The sequence below is a fragment of the Mauremys reevesii genome, linkage group 10 (assembly GCF_016161935.1).
Source record: "Mauremys reevesii isolate NIE-2019 linkage group 10, ASM1616193v1, whole genome shotgun sequence".
NCBI classification, from domain to species: Eukaryota; Metazoa; Chordata; order Testudines; family Geoemydidae; genus Mauremys; species Mauremys reevesii.
In genome coordinates, this window is record NC_052632.1 from 74,560,758 (window position 1) to 74,574,934 (window position 14,177).

At 44.7% G+C, this 14,177-nt stretch overlaps 1 protein-coding gene across 1 annotated transcript in view; it reads right to left on the reverse strand.

Moving 5' to 3' along the window:
• Window positions 1-4,008: 4,008 nt before the first annotated feature.
• TTYH3 (tweety family member 3) overlaps window positions 4,009-14,177 on the reverse strand; it is a 99,170-nt gene continuing 89,001 nt past the window's right edge. The window contains exon 14 of the mRNA XM_039492094.1: window positions 4,009-9,444. Within this exon, the coding sequence (XP_039348028.1) occupies window positions 9,373-9,444 (72 nt within the window). The 3' untranslated portion in view covers window positions 4,009-9,372. The remainder of the gene's footprint in view (window positions 9,445-14,177) is intronic.

The window sequence follows — 14,177 nt, forward strand, 5'->3', positions numbered from 1 at the left end:
CAGTTGGCTGTAATCAGCCCTCTGGATCAGCTGCGGACCAGTGCTGCAGAATCAGCACATCTTTTGGGCAAAAGGCAGAACTGTGCTCTGACAATTTCGATGCATTTAAGATGGTGCAGCACTATTGGTTAGAACAAGGGTAGTAATGAGAAGTTGCAGAAATTTTATTCAATGGATTTATGAAAAATGGCTGCTTTCTATGGAAAATTGGAAAACACCAAACATCTGAAAAATTTTAGCTTACGCCATGAACTTCAGTTGAGAAAGGCCTCCATGGTGTGGCATCAGAGTTGCAATTAGGGTGCCCCATGCTCCCATTCTTCTCTACTCTAATGGCCAGGTTCTCCAACTGGCCTCACCACAGCCCATCACCCAGCATACAGAACATGGTGCATCATGGAAGATGTAGTGGAGCCAGGGAACCCAGCCCCTAGAGAATAGAGATGAAGCAGCTGAACTACCAGCCCCGAAGCAGCATTTTCAGCCTTCAGTTTTTCCCCCACCAGAAAGCCCCTTGAAAGGTTTTGGGGAAAGGTTTTTTTTTGGTATAGATTTCTATACTAGTATTTTTTTCCTGATCCAGCTCTATTGTTAATAGCTTTGTTTTGACCATATTCTAGCTTGGGTAATGAAACCCCACCTAGTTCCAGTCCCACTGCAACAGCACTGGGACATGGTATTTACTTCCTGCCCTAAACAGCTATTACACCCATCCACAGTAGCTGCCCAAGCAGTGGAACATAGCTGCATGTCAGTTGCGGGGGCAGCGATCCCTGTACATTCCCTTACCTGCTTCACAGGCCACAGGGCCGTTTTGTGTCTGTAAAGACTCCTCAGATGATATACATGACATAGAAACGCAAAGTATTAGTATCCCAACACGCAGGAGTTTATAGGAGAGAGAAGCCTAACCCAGCCCCTCCTTGAAAACTTCCAGTCTGGCTCCAAGACACCACTGAAGTCAGTGGAGTCTTTCCCCTGACTTACAAAGCCCACTATTTCAACCCATCTGTTTTACAGGCGCCTGGCCGTGCCGGGGACGACGTCTGTTAATCTGATGCACAGGTTGCTCCTGAAGCCCTGCTAGGACAGAATACCTGACTGGAGTCCAGGGAGCTCTCTGCATCTGGGGGGTGTAGATCAGAGGTTGATTATTAACAGCAATGGGCAGTATGGGGGGGCGAGGGGAGGAAAGAGGAAACTGGAAGGAGGAAGGGGAGGGAGCAGCAAGAGTGATCCAGGACACACTATTGTGCCCTACAGCTAGAATCTCTTCTGGAAACCCTGTTTCTTTCACCCGGGCAAGAGGCTGAAGAATCAGATCTCAAGGTGGAGCCTGCTGCCACCTGGTGGTGACAATATAGTACTGCACAAAAATCATACAGCAGATCAGAGACACAATACCGATGACCACCACTTAAACGGAACCCAGTCTGATCACATACCTGGTTTCTCAAAGCAAATTCCGTGCCTGGGGGGCTCTCGTGCTAGCATTTGGGTTAGATTTTTTTTTTTTACTGGAGCATTTCCATTACCAGATTACTCTGCCTTCTCCCTAGTACCATTCACAATTCCTTCCCTCATGCACGAGCACTCTGGAGGCCCTCACTTCTTTCCCTTCCCAGTAACCCCATCCTAAGATGCTTGAATTCGTTGGCTGGGATGAGTGGCAAGAGCTGGCAGCACTATCGCGAGTTTGGCTTTACTGTGGTTTCCTGGATTTAATCTTTTCATGCACGTTGCCCTCAATTCGTGCAGCGGTCAGGGAGTAGAACAGACAGTAGCTAGTAACAAAACCCTTGACGAAGACTGATACGAGTAGACCGAACAGATCAACCAAAACTGCAGTATAAGAAGGAAAAGGATTTATTTTGCTGTTGTGATCAGAGGATGGTGCAGATGAACTGAGAAAAACACCCCACTTATTGGCTACTCTGCAGCCAGGTAAGGAGGGAGACAATTCAACTACAAATGGCCCCAGTCATCTTGTCTTCAGGTGGTGTTTTTATGGAGCAGTTTACATTAATTTTGTAGTGTTCTGTAGGGGTCTGCAAGGGTCTAATGTGGGATCCCCCCCCATTGTATTTGTAAATATGGGAATGTGGTCAAGTGTGAACTTCACTTCACCAGTAAAGTTCATCCCTTTTCATTTGTTGTGGTTCAAGCACACTACCGAGAACAGTGTGACACTGAGCTTTTGGAACCATCCTGAAAATCTAGTCCTCTGGTTGACATGTCCAACCCATTAGCTGGACAGTTCCCGCAGCATAATATGAAGATTACTGAAGAGTGTGGTGGGCAGGCACGTGAGCACACCCATACACACCCCAATCACCAGTTGCGCCATCTCACCTGGGCACTTGTTACACCCGAATGCGACAGTCAAAAAGTGCTGTGCAAGACAGTGACCAGGAAAACTCAATAGCAGTTTTCAAAACTCTGCGGATCCTGTATTTTTCCTTCCAAATGCCCAACAGCAGACTCTTCAGTAGAGGTAAAATTTTAACTGTTTTTAAAAGGATCACCTTGATTTAGAATTTTCCTTTTACCCAGAGGAAATAGACAAAACCTTTAGGGGTGTCTTTCAGCCTTTTCAGAAACGTTATACACCAAATTTCACAACAGAGTCCATATTTGGAACCCAGTTATAAACCCCTGAGACAGACCCAGGATTTCTAATGACCATATTAGCAGATTCCAAACTATATCCTCCACAAGGCACCAATTCTGGAAACACTTGTGCACTTGCTTAACTTTACCAGTTAAAACACACATGGTAGTATTAGCACAGGGGTTCTAAACTGGGGGGTCACAAGGTTATTACATGGGGGGGTTGCAAATGGTCAGCCTCCACCCTAAACCCCGCTTTGCCTCCAGCATTTATAATGGTGTTAAATATATTATAAAAAGTGTTTTTATAAAGGGGGGGGGGGGAAGAAATCACACTCAGAGGCTTGCTATATGAAAGGGGTCACCAGTACAAAAATCTGAGAACCACTGCATTAGCAGGATTGACACCTGCACTGATCATCTGATCTCAGTGCAATACATAGTACTAAGTAATCGTTCTATTCCCTTTGTACAATGTTGTGTAAAGCCAGTGGAGGCAATGTTGTGTATACTTAGCTGTGTAGTAACATGCAAAATGTCAAAATTAAAGAGATTCTACCACCAAAAGAAAGTTACAAAATAGAACAGTGCTATGTAGTTTCATTTGTTTATTTTAAAACATTAAACCCAAGCTGAATAGAAACCACAAGTTACATTTAGGTGTTTTTTTTTTTAGTATTTTCAAAACAAAAGTTACAGTAAAAAATAGCTACGGTACAATCAATAAAACTACAGAAGAAAAAGGAAAGATACAAAATGGGCTCACTTCAGTTTAACCCTCACAATTTAAAAACGTTTTAGGTAAGTGCAGGAATACTTGAAAGGAACTAGCAGGTCCAAAGGTTTAAAAAAAGTATATATTTATATATTATACATATATGTATATAAAGTGGTATGATATACAGCCATTATGGTTAAGAATAAAAACAAAAGAATTACAAAAAGGCCAGTTACATGTTCACCAGTAAGTTTCCGTGCACAGTGTCAAAAACAAAATTAAAAACTTCTCTCTTAAAGATGATAGTTAACTAAACCCACAGGGACTTCCCAGTTCACGCTTGCTAACAAGGGACCCGAGGCATATGATTCAACAGCTGGGCCACTAGGGTTTGATCCAAAGATGACTGAAGTCAATAGGAGTCTTTCCCATTGACTTTGGATCTCAGGCCCCTGGAGACATCTGCTGGTTGATTCGCAATGTGAACGTGGGAGGGAGGGAGTTTGGAATTGCATGAGGAGAGATGCGGTACTGAACGCAGAGTGCCTAGAAAGACCCCAATGGCAGGAGTTACCCTCTCTAGAATAAAACTTCACACTTCGCATATTGTCAGGTCTATCATTTTCCATTTCCTTTTGTCCAAGCCCTCAGATTGATGGGCAGTTTCATAGATCTCAGAAATAAATGATTAACTCATGCCTCCTGTCAATGATCCCCAACCCTCCCCACCGGTGGGTATCCCCCATTTTTACAAGGGGAAGCTGAGGCACAGAGACACAAAGTGTTTGCCCACAAAGTCACATAGCAAACAAGCAGCAGTCCGGAATAAGAGCGACAAGTCCCAGCTCCCAGTCCTGTGCTTTAATCACTGGGCAACTCTCCTTCTCCACACTTGGTGGAGCCACACACTGATAGCTGAGGGGCAGCAGGAGGCTCTACTCATCTGTTTGGAAGGTCGGCCCACGCTCAGGTTAGGAACTGAGAGCATTTAGAATTTTCTGCCTCCTGATGCTACCACACCAACAGTGCATAGGTCACTCCCCGACGTCAGCCTCTAGTTAAAGCGGGAGAGACTGGGAGTGCAAGGTGAATCATCTTGGGTGAAATGCAGGGCCAGGGCAGGGTGCCCTGCCAAGTCCTCTTTCTTGAGGAGCAGCAGAGTCTGTCCTAGTGATTGGTGGGGGAATGTTCCACCTGACTCTGTTTGCACAGTTGTGGGAGAGTGGGGCTTCTTGGCACAGTGCAAGTGAGTGGATGCCTGGCTTCCCTCAATACTCCTGGCTGCAGGCTGCCTCTAGCAAGGAGCCTTTCACTCTCTCTGGAATAGAGAGTCCACAGTGCTAGTGCCTCCCACCCACAGTCCCAGCTCTTCCAGGCTGCTCCGGCAGAAATACACCACCCAGGAAAAAGGCTAGAGGGAAGGAGTGCTAGGATAGCCAATATGCACTCTCTCTCTCAGTTCCTTTTGGATTTCTGGCCACATTCAGGGAACAGATCCTGGAGTTCCTGGTTGTGGAGCCAATGTCTTCCTGCATGATGCGCCAATACTATCCAGGTGTATCTTGCCTGGTAATGAAGGACCTTGCAATGCAAGGAAAGAAAAGGCCACAAGGAGGAGAGTTCCCTTCTCCCCCAAAGCTACACTGTCCCTTTAGGCACCATGAGGATCTCCATTTCCTTGCTTCATTCATCCCTCTGCTCCCCAGGTCCTGCCATGTAACCATCACCCTTCTGACAGAGGATGGGAACCCACCTACCCTTAAATCAGCTTTAAGGGGCCCGGTCAGCAGAGTGATGAGCTCCCGTTTCTCCCTCCTAAGGGGCAGTGTGCTGTCTCTTCACTGACCTCAAGCCTTGGCTGTCCCTGGGGAGAGAAAGAAACCGGATCTAGGAGTCAAAGATGGGTTTTATCTATATAAACATTTGTACCATGGACACCATTCTGCTGAGCAAGTGCCTACATCTGCTACCCACATCACGGTGCCAAGAATAATGAGCAGAGCACAAGGCCGGCCCCTGGAAGCTGTTCTTTCCGGGAAAGCCTGAGCTGTGCACATGAACATTACACATTCTAAGGGCAACTTGTGTGTGACCCCACCTCTGGGGCCATTCCAAAAACTCCCCTCATGCAAATCAGCCAGTTCAAAGCACTTAAATGGACACCCCCCTGTGCCCACAGAGCTGGCTATACAAATTAATGATACCTAATTAATAATGGGGAGAACTCAAAGAGGATGGGGGTAATCAAATCCCCTCCCCCGGTCAGGTTTGGTCACATGATGGATGCTGCGATCTCCATTTGAACCCTTTTATCAGCAAGTAAAATGAATTCAGTTAATATTACATACAGGATACAAACACTACAGTTATATTCCCAAGACAGCACAAGAAATTCACAGCCAAGTCTTGATTCGATTTCCTTTACAATTACAATGCAGTTCTGAACACTGGACACAAGAGTCCAACATGCTATTTACATTTCACATTGTGGAGATGTTGGTGTGCTAGAAAGGTCTCAGTTCCAAAATCAAAACATCGTTTGTACATGACGATGGAGTGGAAAGAAAGCAAACAAACCAGACAAGCCGATGACGGTTTGCACTAAAAAACGTAAGTCTTTGCTGCTGTCACCTTTCTAACCACACAGGAGCTGCCTCCTGTTTTGCTGTCAGCAAGGTGCCCGGAGATCAGAGTCTCTCAGTTCCCCTGAATTTTGGAGCCATGTACTAATAAGCAATCATGTGGCTTGGTTCTGAGATGATTGTGTGCTGTTGAGAAGTCAGCTGGGACAAGTCCCACATTAAAATGCAATACAAATTACAGAAGAAGAAAAAAAAGACACTCCATTTTCTTTTTTTTATACTCACTGTATCAGACTCCCATAACCAGTAGGGCCACTTACAACAGATTACTCTTTGCCAGTAAGCTCCTGCTGTTCACCTATGGGGGGTGGGGGAGGGGAGAGACTCTGGGAGATCTTGAATTTTGAGATGTCTACTTCTTGGCCATGCTGTGCCCACATGTGTTCATGGTTTGCACACAGACTATACCAGAGACTGGTCACTTAGACTACAGCAATCACTTCACACCCATACTAATGAGCACATGCTACTGGCTCTGCAGCAGATCCATTTGGACCAACCCCTAGAAGTGCCACACTGTTGCCCAATGACGCATATAAAAAAATAAATAGAAATGTGTTAAAATAGAGAGGTCCCTGCATCACATGCAGTGGGACAGCAGGGCTCTGTGACTCTTTACAAAAATGCAAAATCCATGTCAATTAAAGGAAGTCCTGGGTGGAACCACACAGTACACAGAGCACACTGCAGTCTTGTTCTGCTGGCCATGTAGAGAGCACACAGTGTCCCACAGAGTTCTTCCTTAATACACTTTAAAGTCACAGAGCACAGACCTCCAATCAGCAACTGGCTATAGCCTTTGAGCCCTGTTAGAATTTGTTCTGGACAGTACAACCGATTAAGCTAAGCCTGGGAAGGAAGCAAGCTAAGGCAGTTTCCAGCCTGGATTCTGCACTGAAAGGTATTGGCTCTTTGTTATTACCAGTATTGGCACTTCTGGCTCTGGCATGCTGCACCTGACTTCTCCTAAGGCCCAGTGGGAAAACCCATGTGTTCTTTGTACAGCAAAAGCTGCCAACAGATGCACCTGTTTGAAGTTTATTTCCTGCTTTATGCTCTTCCAACACTTACCTTACAGGACTAAGGCCATGCTACTGAGAGGCATGCAGCAGATTTTCGGGTGGTTCTTCTAAATCTAAGAGCCTGAAGTATTTGAGTCTGGGCTGCCTCTAGCTGACAGACAACATGGGAAACAGTCCAATCGACTAGGGGAAAAACAGGGATTTGTTTCTCTCTAAAATGATGAAGTGTGGTTTCAGTTTTCCCCACTCAGTCATACCAGCTGCTGTGAGCATCCAACTGTCCAGAGGCTTGTAAGCCAGCAGTGCCACATGCTTGCATGCCACCCACCATGCACATGCAGCTCTCACACCAGGCTTTAAGGGATCTGTGATGGAACATAACTAGCGTTTACCCTGAGACCTCCTCTCCCAGAAAAGCTGGTCAGTGTGCTACTTTTCTTCCTTCTTTCTTCCCCCTTCCTCCAAAGGTTGGAGGCTACTCCATTAGTGGCTTCTATCTATCTCCTTGAGATGTCTCAAAATATCCCTTTTCTTGGAGTATGCAACTCCCCCAGAGGAAGTATTGGCATCCTAGTTAATCATCCGTGGAATATACAAAATGTTCCCAGAGTGGTGATAACTCACCCCTAGTAAAGGGAAAAGGACAAGATCTGGAGAAGTCTGACATCATCGTCCAGAGCAAAGGCAGATTGCTAGGCTGACTGGTCCACATTATGGACATTCACTATACAGAGCAAACTAAAAGACGAGAAATGAGTTCTCCTTTGATGCATTCCAGATATTATGGTGCTAGATTTGAACCACGTTTGTCCCGTGGCCCACCTACGATGAATGAGATTTTGTACTTTACTTCTGTTTCTTGCTTAAGCCTCCCTAAGCAACTAGGTTAAGACAGCTTGCACAGAAAGGGAAAATTCAAAAGGACGATTCTTTTACCGACTTGAGTACAAAGTTCATATCCATTTATCGCACGGCTGCGCGTTGGAGTCTTTGCTAGTAAAAAGTGGTTTATGTCCTGTAGAGCACCATTCTTCAACAGAAAGTAGGATGCTGCCCCCTGCAGGGACACTCCATTGCACCGTGGCCCACGCACAGTGTGCTAGGAGATACTAGGAGTTTATTCACATGTGCCTTGTGTATGGCAGTTAGTGGTTAGCAGTTATGACCAGGGGAAAAAAAAACCCACAAAAACCCAACACCTCCCCCCGCCCCCAACATTCACGTTTTAAGACTCTTGTTTTTTGATCCTGGAGCGCAGAACCAAGGAAGCAGCAACCTTGCTGCTCTTATGACAAGCTTTGGGCTGAGGCCCTGGGATCCTCCTCTAAAGCCAATGCCTCGAGACTTGACTTTTCTACTCCAAACATTAACGGAAGAGTCCAGCAATCCGTCACAATAACTCCTTGCATTTGCTATATGTTCACTGGAGCTTATCATCTCTCTTGCTCTCGCAAGTTGACTGTCCCATGAGACCTAGTGCCAGGCTAGAGATTTGAAACTATTTAGTGCAAAAAACCCTAAGTCTTGCAAGTCTTTTCCCGGAAAAATTTGGCACCAAGTGAATTGCTGGCTCCTGTGTGTTCTGTGTGCACCCAGTCTCACAAAAGCAGCACCCAGAATGCCATGTGAGTACAGGGGCTTCCCTGATGGAGCAGAAAGGTCAGGCTCACAGCAATGGGCAGGCAGGGGTGCATCTGGGACAGCTGGCTGGTGCTGAAAACCACCTACTCCTCAAGAATGCAAAAGCTGGTTATAAAGAGGAAAGAAAAAGCTTATTTAAAGTCACCAGAGGCGAGAGTGGAGCCCAGCTAAAAGTAGGTATTCAGTGACACAGGATGAGGGCCTCCGCACAAGGTATCAGGCAAGAAGACTAGGTGCACACGAATTAAGAGTGTACATTGGTATGGCTTTCCTGATCTGTACAGTATAGCCATGGGCTCAGAGCCTCTGCTTCTTCAGTGCCCTGCAGACTGAGTAGCTCCGCTGGATCACCACACAGAACTGAAGATCTGCAACATTTTTCCACCCATTTCCTCTGTGGAATGGGAGAGGGTAGGGGAGACAGAAGTAAAAATATTTGCAAATGTTTCCTGATAGACTGTTGACAAAGCTGGTCCCAAGTAGGTGAATCCCAGACAAACTGGTGATCTTGTGCAGGTGCTTGTTCTCTCTCCAGGTACAACTAGGTATAGGTTTAATTTGAAAGGGGCTTCCATTCAGATTGGCAATACACAGGTACCAGGTTGGAGAGGTTGTCTGTATTGGAGAAGCAGGAGTTGCACTGGGTTTGGGACAGGAAAGCAGGGTTGTTCTACACGGACAGCACAGGGTAGCAGCAGTTGGCACATTTGTTTAGTTTTACCACGTCTGCGTTATGTTTTTAATGCACACTGTCAGAGTCTGGGCGAGGTTGGTTGGTAGCGAGGTATTTGGCTCTCATGCTGGAGGTGTACTGGAGGAAGACAAAAAAAAAACACAGTAAGTCAGAATGATTGATGTGAACTCTGAAGACTATTAGCACCTCCTAGCTAACTTGTGTTGGTGTTTACAGCTTACCAATGAGCCTTGAGCATGGTCCTCTGAGGCTCTAACAACCAATCTTTCATAGGCCATTACGCAGTCAAGTCCGAGTGACTAACGCTTTTACTCCTGCTACAGAAAGAGAGGCTGGCTGAGGCCTTCAGCTAAGGACTAGCTGATTTAGTCAAGCTCCCTAGCAAGATGGAAATACCAGCATCAAGAAGCAATATACATAATTTTATTCAAGTATTTTGAACACAAGAGAAGAATGTGGGTGTAATGCATGTATAAAAACCCACCTGTCAGGATTTCAGTGGCTCAGCAGTCAGATTGCCACTTCAGCCCTGTAGAAGATGGTGAGGTTGGGGTGGAGGTATGTTTCATGTTCTCAGGAGAACAAAGAAGATGTCAATAGACCATATGCATCATGACAAGAATAGCTTAGAAGAGGACAATGAGGTTATGCACAGGGCAGTCATCTGTCCACAAAGGATAACCACAAGGCTGGAACTAGACTGATATCCACTAACAATAACTGGATGGTTAGTATCAAAACCTGGCTTTGGGCACAGGTTTTCCTACAGCCTGGCAGTAATAAAGACTGATTCTGGAGTGAAGGTGGAAATTCATGGTGGCTAGATTATTTTTTGAAAACAGCTCCAAAGGAATCTGATAGCTGAATGATATGAACTCATCCAAAGCATCTTCAGTTTTGCTACAACACAGCAATGAAACCCTCAACACCAAGACTTGTACACAGCAGTAATGATAGAGACACCGCGCCTTCATGCCAGCTTAAAGCTCCCACCATAAACATTGTTACTGTTTCCACGTGGAATTTCATCTTGTGTCACCATGGGGTTAATATGCTTTACAGCTGGACAAAGAGAAAACACAGATGTCAGCAGAGTTAATTCCTGCTCCCCTCCTTTACAAAGAGCTGCTATAAACTTTGTTTTTACTTCCTGATAATGCTGTTCACAAACTGATTGTTCAACCATTAAGCTGTGTCACTTAAAGTAGCAAGTTTACCTGGCCAAAAAACCAGATGTGTAGTTATATAACTAAGTGTAAACATTAAACTCCATTATGATGAATCTTTCCCATTTGACAAGACCATTGTGAAGTGTTCTGTACCTGCACAGCAGAGACCAGAGCACTATGTACAGTAACAGCATTTTGCCATTATTCCATCAGTATCTAGGAATAAAAGTGTATCATAGAAGAGCTCACCACCTCTGAGCAGAGCACAGGGATCCCCAGTTGTATTAGCTTGTAGAGATGTTGATGCTTTGTTTGTATACTCACTGACTGCTCATTTTTAAGTGCCTTCCTGCATCAGAAATGTTCAGCCTGAGAGAGGACATGGGTGTTGTGGTAACAATGACCCAGCCCAATACTAGCATATAAACATAGAAGAGTGTCTGTCTCTCTCTCTCTCTCTCGGGTCATCTTATCTGTGCTCTCACTATTGAGAAAAGGACTGAAAAAGAGTCTAGCAGTACTATGGATGATGTTCTAGACAGGTGTGTCCCAATGCCCCCAAAAATAAAGAAGTTCAGGACTCTGATAGAAACACACAGAAGAGTTAAATGCAGTAAGCACAACAAAGTTCTCCTCCGAGGAACCCATACAAGAGTAGAGTATTTCAGGGACAGCAGGCAGAGCTGGATTTCCCCACTGGCGTCACTCAAAGCAGGAGTCTTAAAAAGGTGAATTTTTCAGACAGTAGCACTCCATCTGTGTTGTGCGGGTGGGTGAGAAGCAGGGCGGGAGAAGAGAAGTGGATGACTGCACAAATTCAATCCACCAAGGTTCTTAAAGGCAGTGTTTAGATAAAGAATCTAGGAACACATTTTTCACATCCCTTCCTAGAGAGATCATACACGTAGACCTGCAGCCGCCATCTATAGAAGAATTGTTGAATCAAAAGAACAGCAATCTAGTGAGGTGCATTAAAGGATGTACCAGATACACCCAGTGGCATGCAGAGGCCAAAAGATATTGAACCTGCTCCAATTTATCCACGATACAGAAGTCTGAATAGCACCAAGAAATAGAATAATTCAAACTAAAGGGAAAATTGGATAGAAAGTAAAACAGAAGGTATTGTTTTAAATTCAAGCCTACCTTAAAACCACCGTAAGATGTCATACAAGCTGATAAAAGCCATGGAAGTCAGAGTTAAGGCTGATGTTCTCAATTCATGCATATTGCGCCTTAGGTTGTGTCCACATTAGAATTTTTAACCAACTTCGTAACCAGTTACAGGCAAGGTTAGCTCTACATAGGGTTGTGCGTCCACACACAACATAGTTAGAACTTGGTAGTAAGGCAGCTAACAGTGTTTTGCTCTTCTGGAGTCAGAAAGACACATGATGTCTTCTTGTAACCAGGTCACTTCACTGTTTTGGGAGTGCGTACGGAACCCCTAGCAGAATTGGCTAGTCCTGAGAGCACGTTACCCCACATGCTACAGATACTACTCCTGCATCGCACTTCCGAGGCAGCACAGGGGAAGAGCTCAGAGAGATGCTAACATCAAGGCAGGTAGATGCAGGTGCCCCATTGGTGATGTCAGGAGAACTGCCAGAGGGACACAACCTGAACTGTGTTACCTGTAACCATCCAACTACGTAGAAAGCCACTATTAAGAGTTATAGTGTGGACAGACATTTGGGGAAACAAAAAACAAAAAAACAGTTCACAGCTAAGTTAAAGACAAAGTACCATCCTCAAGTCAGTGTTAGCTGGACATTGCCGGTCTGTGACACAACCCTAACGTTATTTCAAGGTAGACTGTTGTAGTTAATTTCCTTAAAAAAAAAAAAAACAACAAAAAACAGCTTTCATAGAAGGTTATAAAATCATGTATTATGGATCCTTCCAGCATTCTGGCTAGGACTCTCCAGGTGCCTATATACCTATATTTATTCTTTTTAAAACCACATAAGCAATACAAATTTTAACATGTATTTTCATCATTTTGTTAGCTACCATATCGGGCCATCATGAACCACCCAGTAGATGGATATTTTGATTGTCCTGAGGTCCTGTGCTTTGACATACATCATCGATCATAACAGTCAGCGAGAACTACTATAGTACTGTGTACATTTTTGTGTTTTAGCATTTCTGCAAAAAAAAGTGTACTCTCCCCACCCCCAATGAATTAACCACCCCCCCCCCCCACTATGGGGGAAAAAAATGCAGACAAGTTCTGCAAGCACACATTGGTTAAGTAGGTGCCCAACAAATACACTTTGCAGGCACAAAAATTCTTGGCCGCAAAAAACTGACGTGCACAGAGTTATGACTTTAAAAGGCCGTATTTGAATGTAAACCAGGTAAATCTTGTGGTCTTTGAAGACCACTGGTACTTCACAGCTATCACAAACTATACTGCAAGACTGTACCATGTATATGCACCACTCCCATCCAATATAACCCCTGGGGGCAGGGGAGGAATACAGTACTTGTATACGGTGGCTCCCTTTCAAAAATGCTAAAAACCCAAGGCTTACCCTAGTTTAATTAGCTGCAAATTGAAGCTTCAAGGCTTGTATTTTATTTATTTTTAAAGTTCGACCCAAGTATCTTAGACACCTTTGGGTGCAATTAAAAACAAAACAAAAACAAAACCAAAAACCTGCCTTTTTTCAGGGCAGGGAGACAGGGCCAGCCAGTGGATCCTGAAATCGCAGAGTTCTAGTTTTTAAAGAGAACTATAGTTAGAAGCAGGGTTTAAAGATGAGTGCAATTTGTGAGATCTTTGAGAGAGTGCAAGAACCTTTTATTTTTGCAAAGCCACATATGACTCTTGGCCTGACCTTGGTACTCAGAAAAGATTCTAGGCTGAGACTTTGTCAAGTTTCAGTCCTGAGAATATTTTAAGTCTCGAGTCAAATCCCTGTAAAACAAAAGTTTACAATAAATAGTGTTGATAGACCCTTAAATACAATGCTGCTAAGAGCGCCACTATAATACCTGCAGGAATAAGGAAACAGGAAAGCACCAAGCTCGGATGCCCAAGGAAGGTCTCTGCAAGAGTGCTATAAGAGTGGAGAAAGCTGTGACATTCTGGAGAGCACTAGCATCATGCATTAATTGTTCATGTAGATTTCCATTCATACACTGTCACAGAGTGCACCAAGGCAAAACTGTATTTCCCCCCCATAATTCAGCCAGCATCTTAGAAATCCCCAAGCACATCACAAAGCAGAGCAGACAAATGGCAAGGCGGCAGACCAAGCAGTGACATGAGAGAATGGGTATCTAGTGTGAGGTGACAGCAGAGAAGCCCCAGCAGGAATGGCGGATGTGGAAGAGGAGCAGCAGTTTTATGTACAAGTATGCTGGGGACAGGATGTAAACTGTGGACCATACCAACCCAATTGGAAAGAATCCTGCATTCCAAATGGTGCTAATGTTTCCACTTCGTTTCAATGGTGATTAGAGTTTTCTTTGGACTGAGCGCAATGTACTTTATCCAGTTACAATGTGTTGCTCAGGAATTCAGATTACACACCATACTCCTCAACTCGACCAAGTCGCACAGTTCATGAGCTACAACTACAAGACCTGGTACCAACCACTTACTCATTGCTACTGCAACTAGTTCTGGTTGCCGACCACTATGGGGAGGGAAAGAATACGGGCTATCCT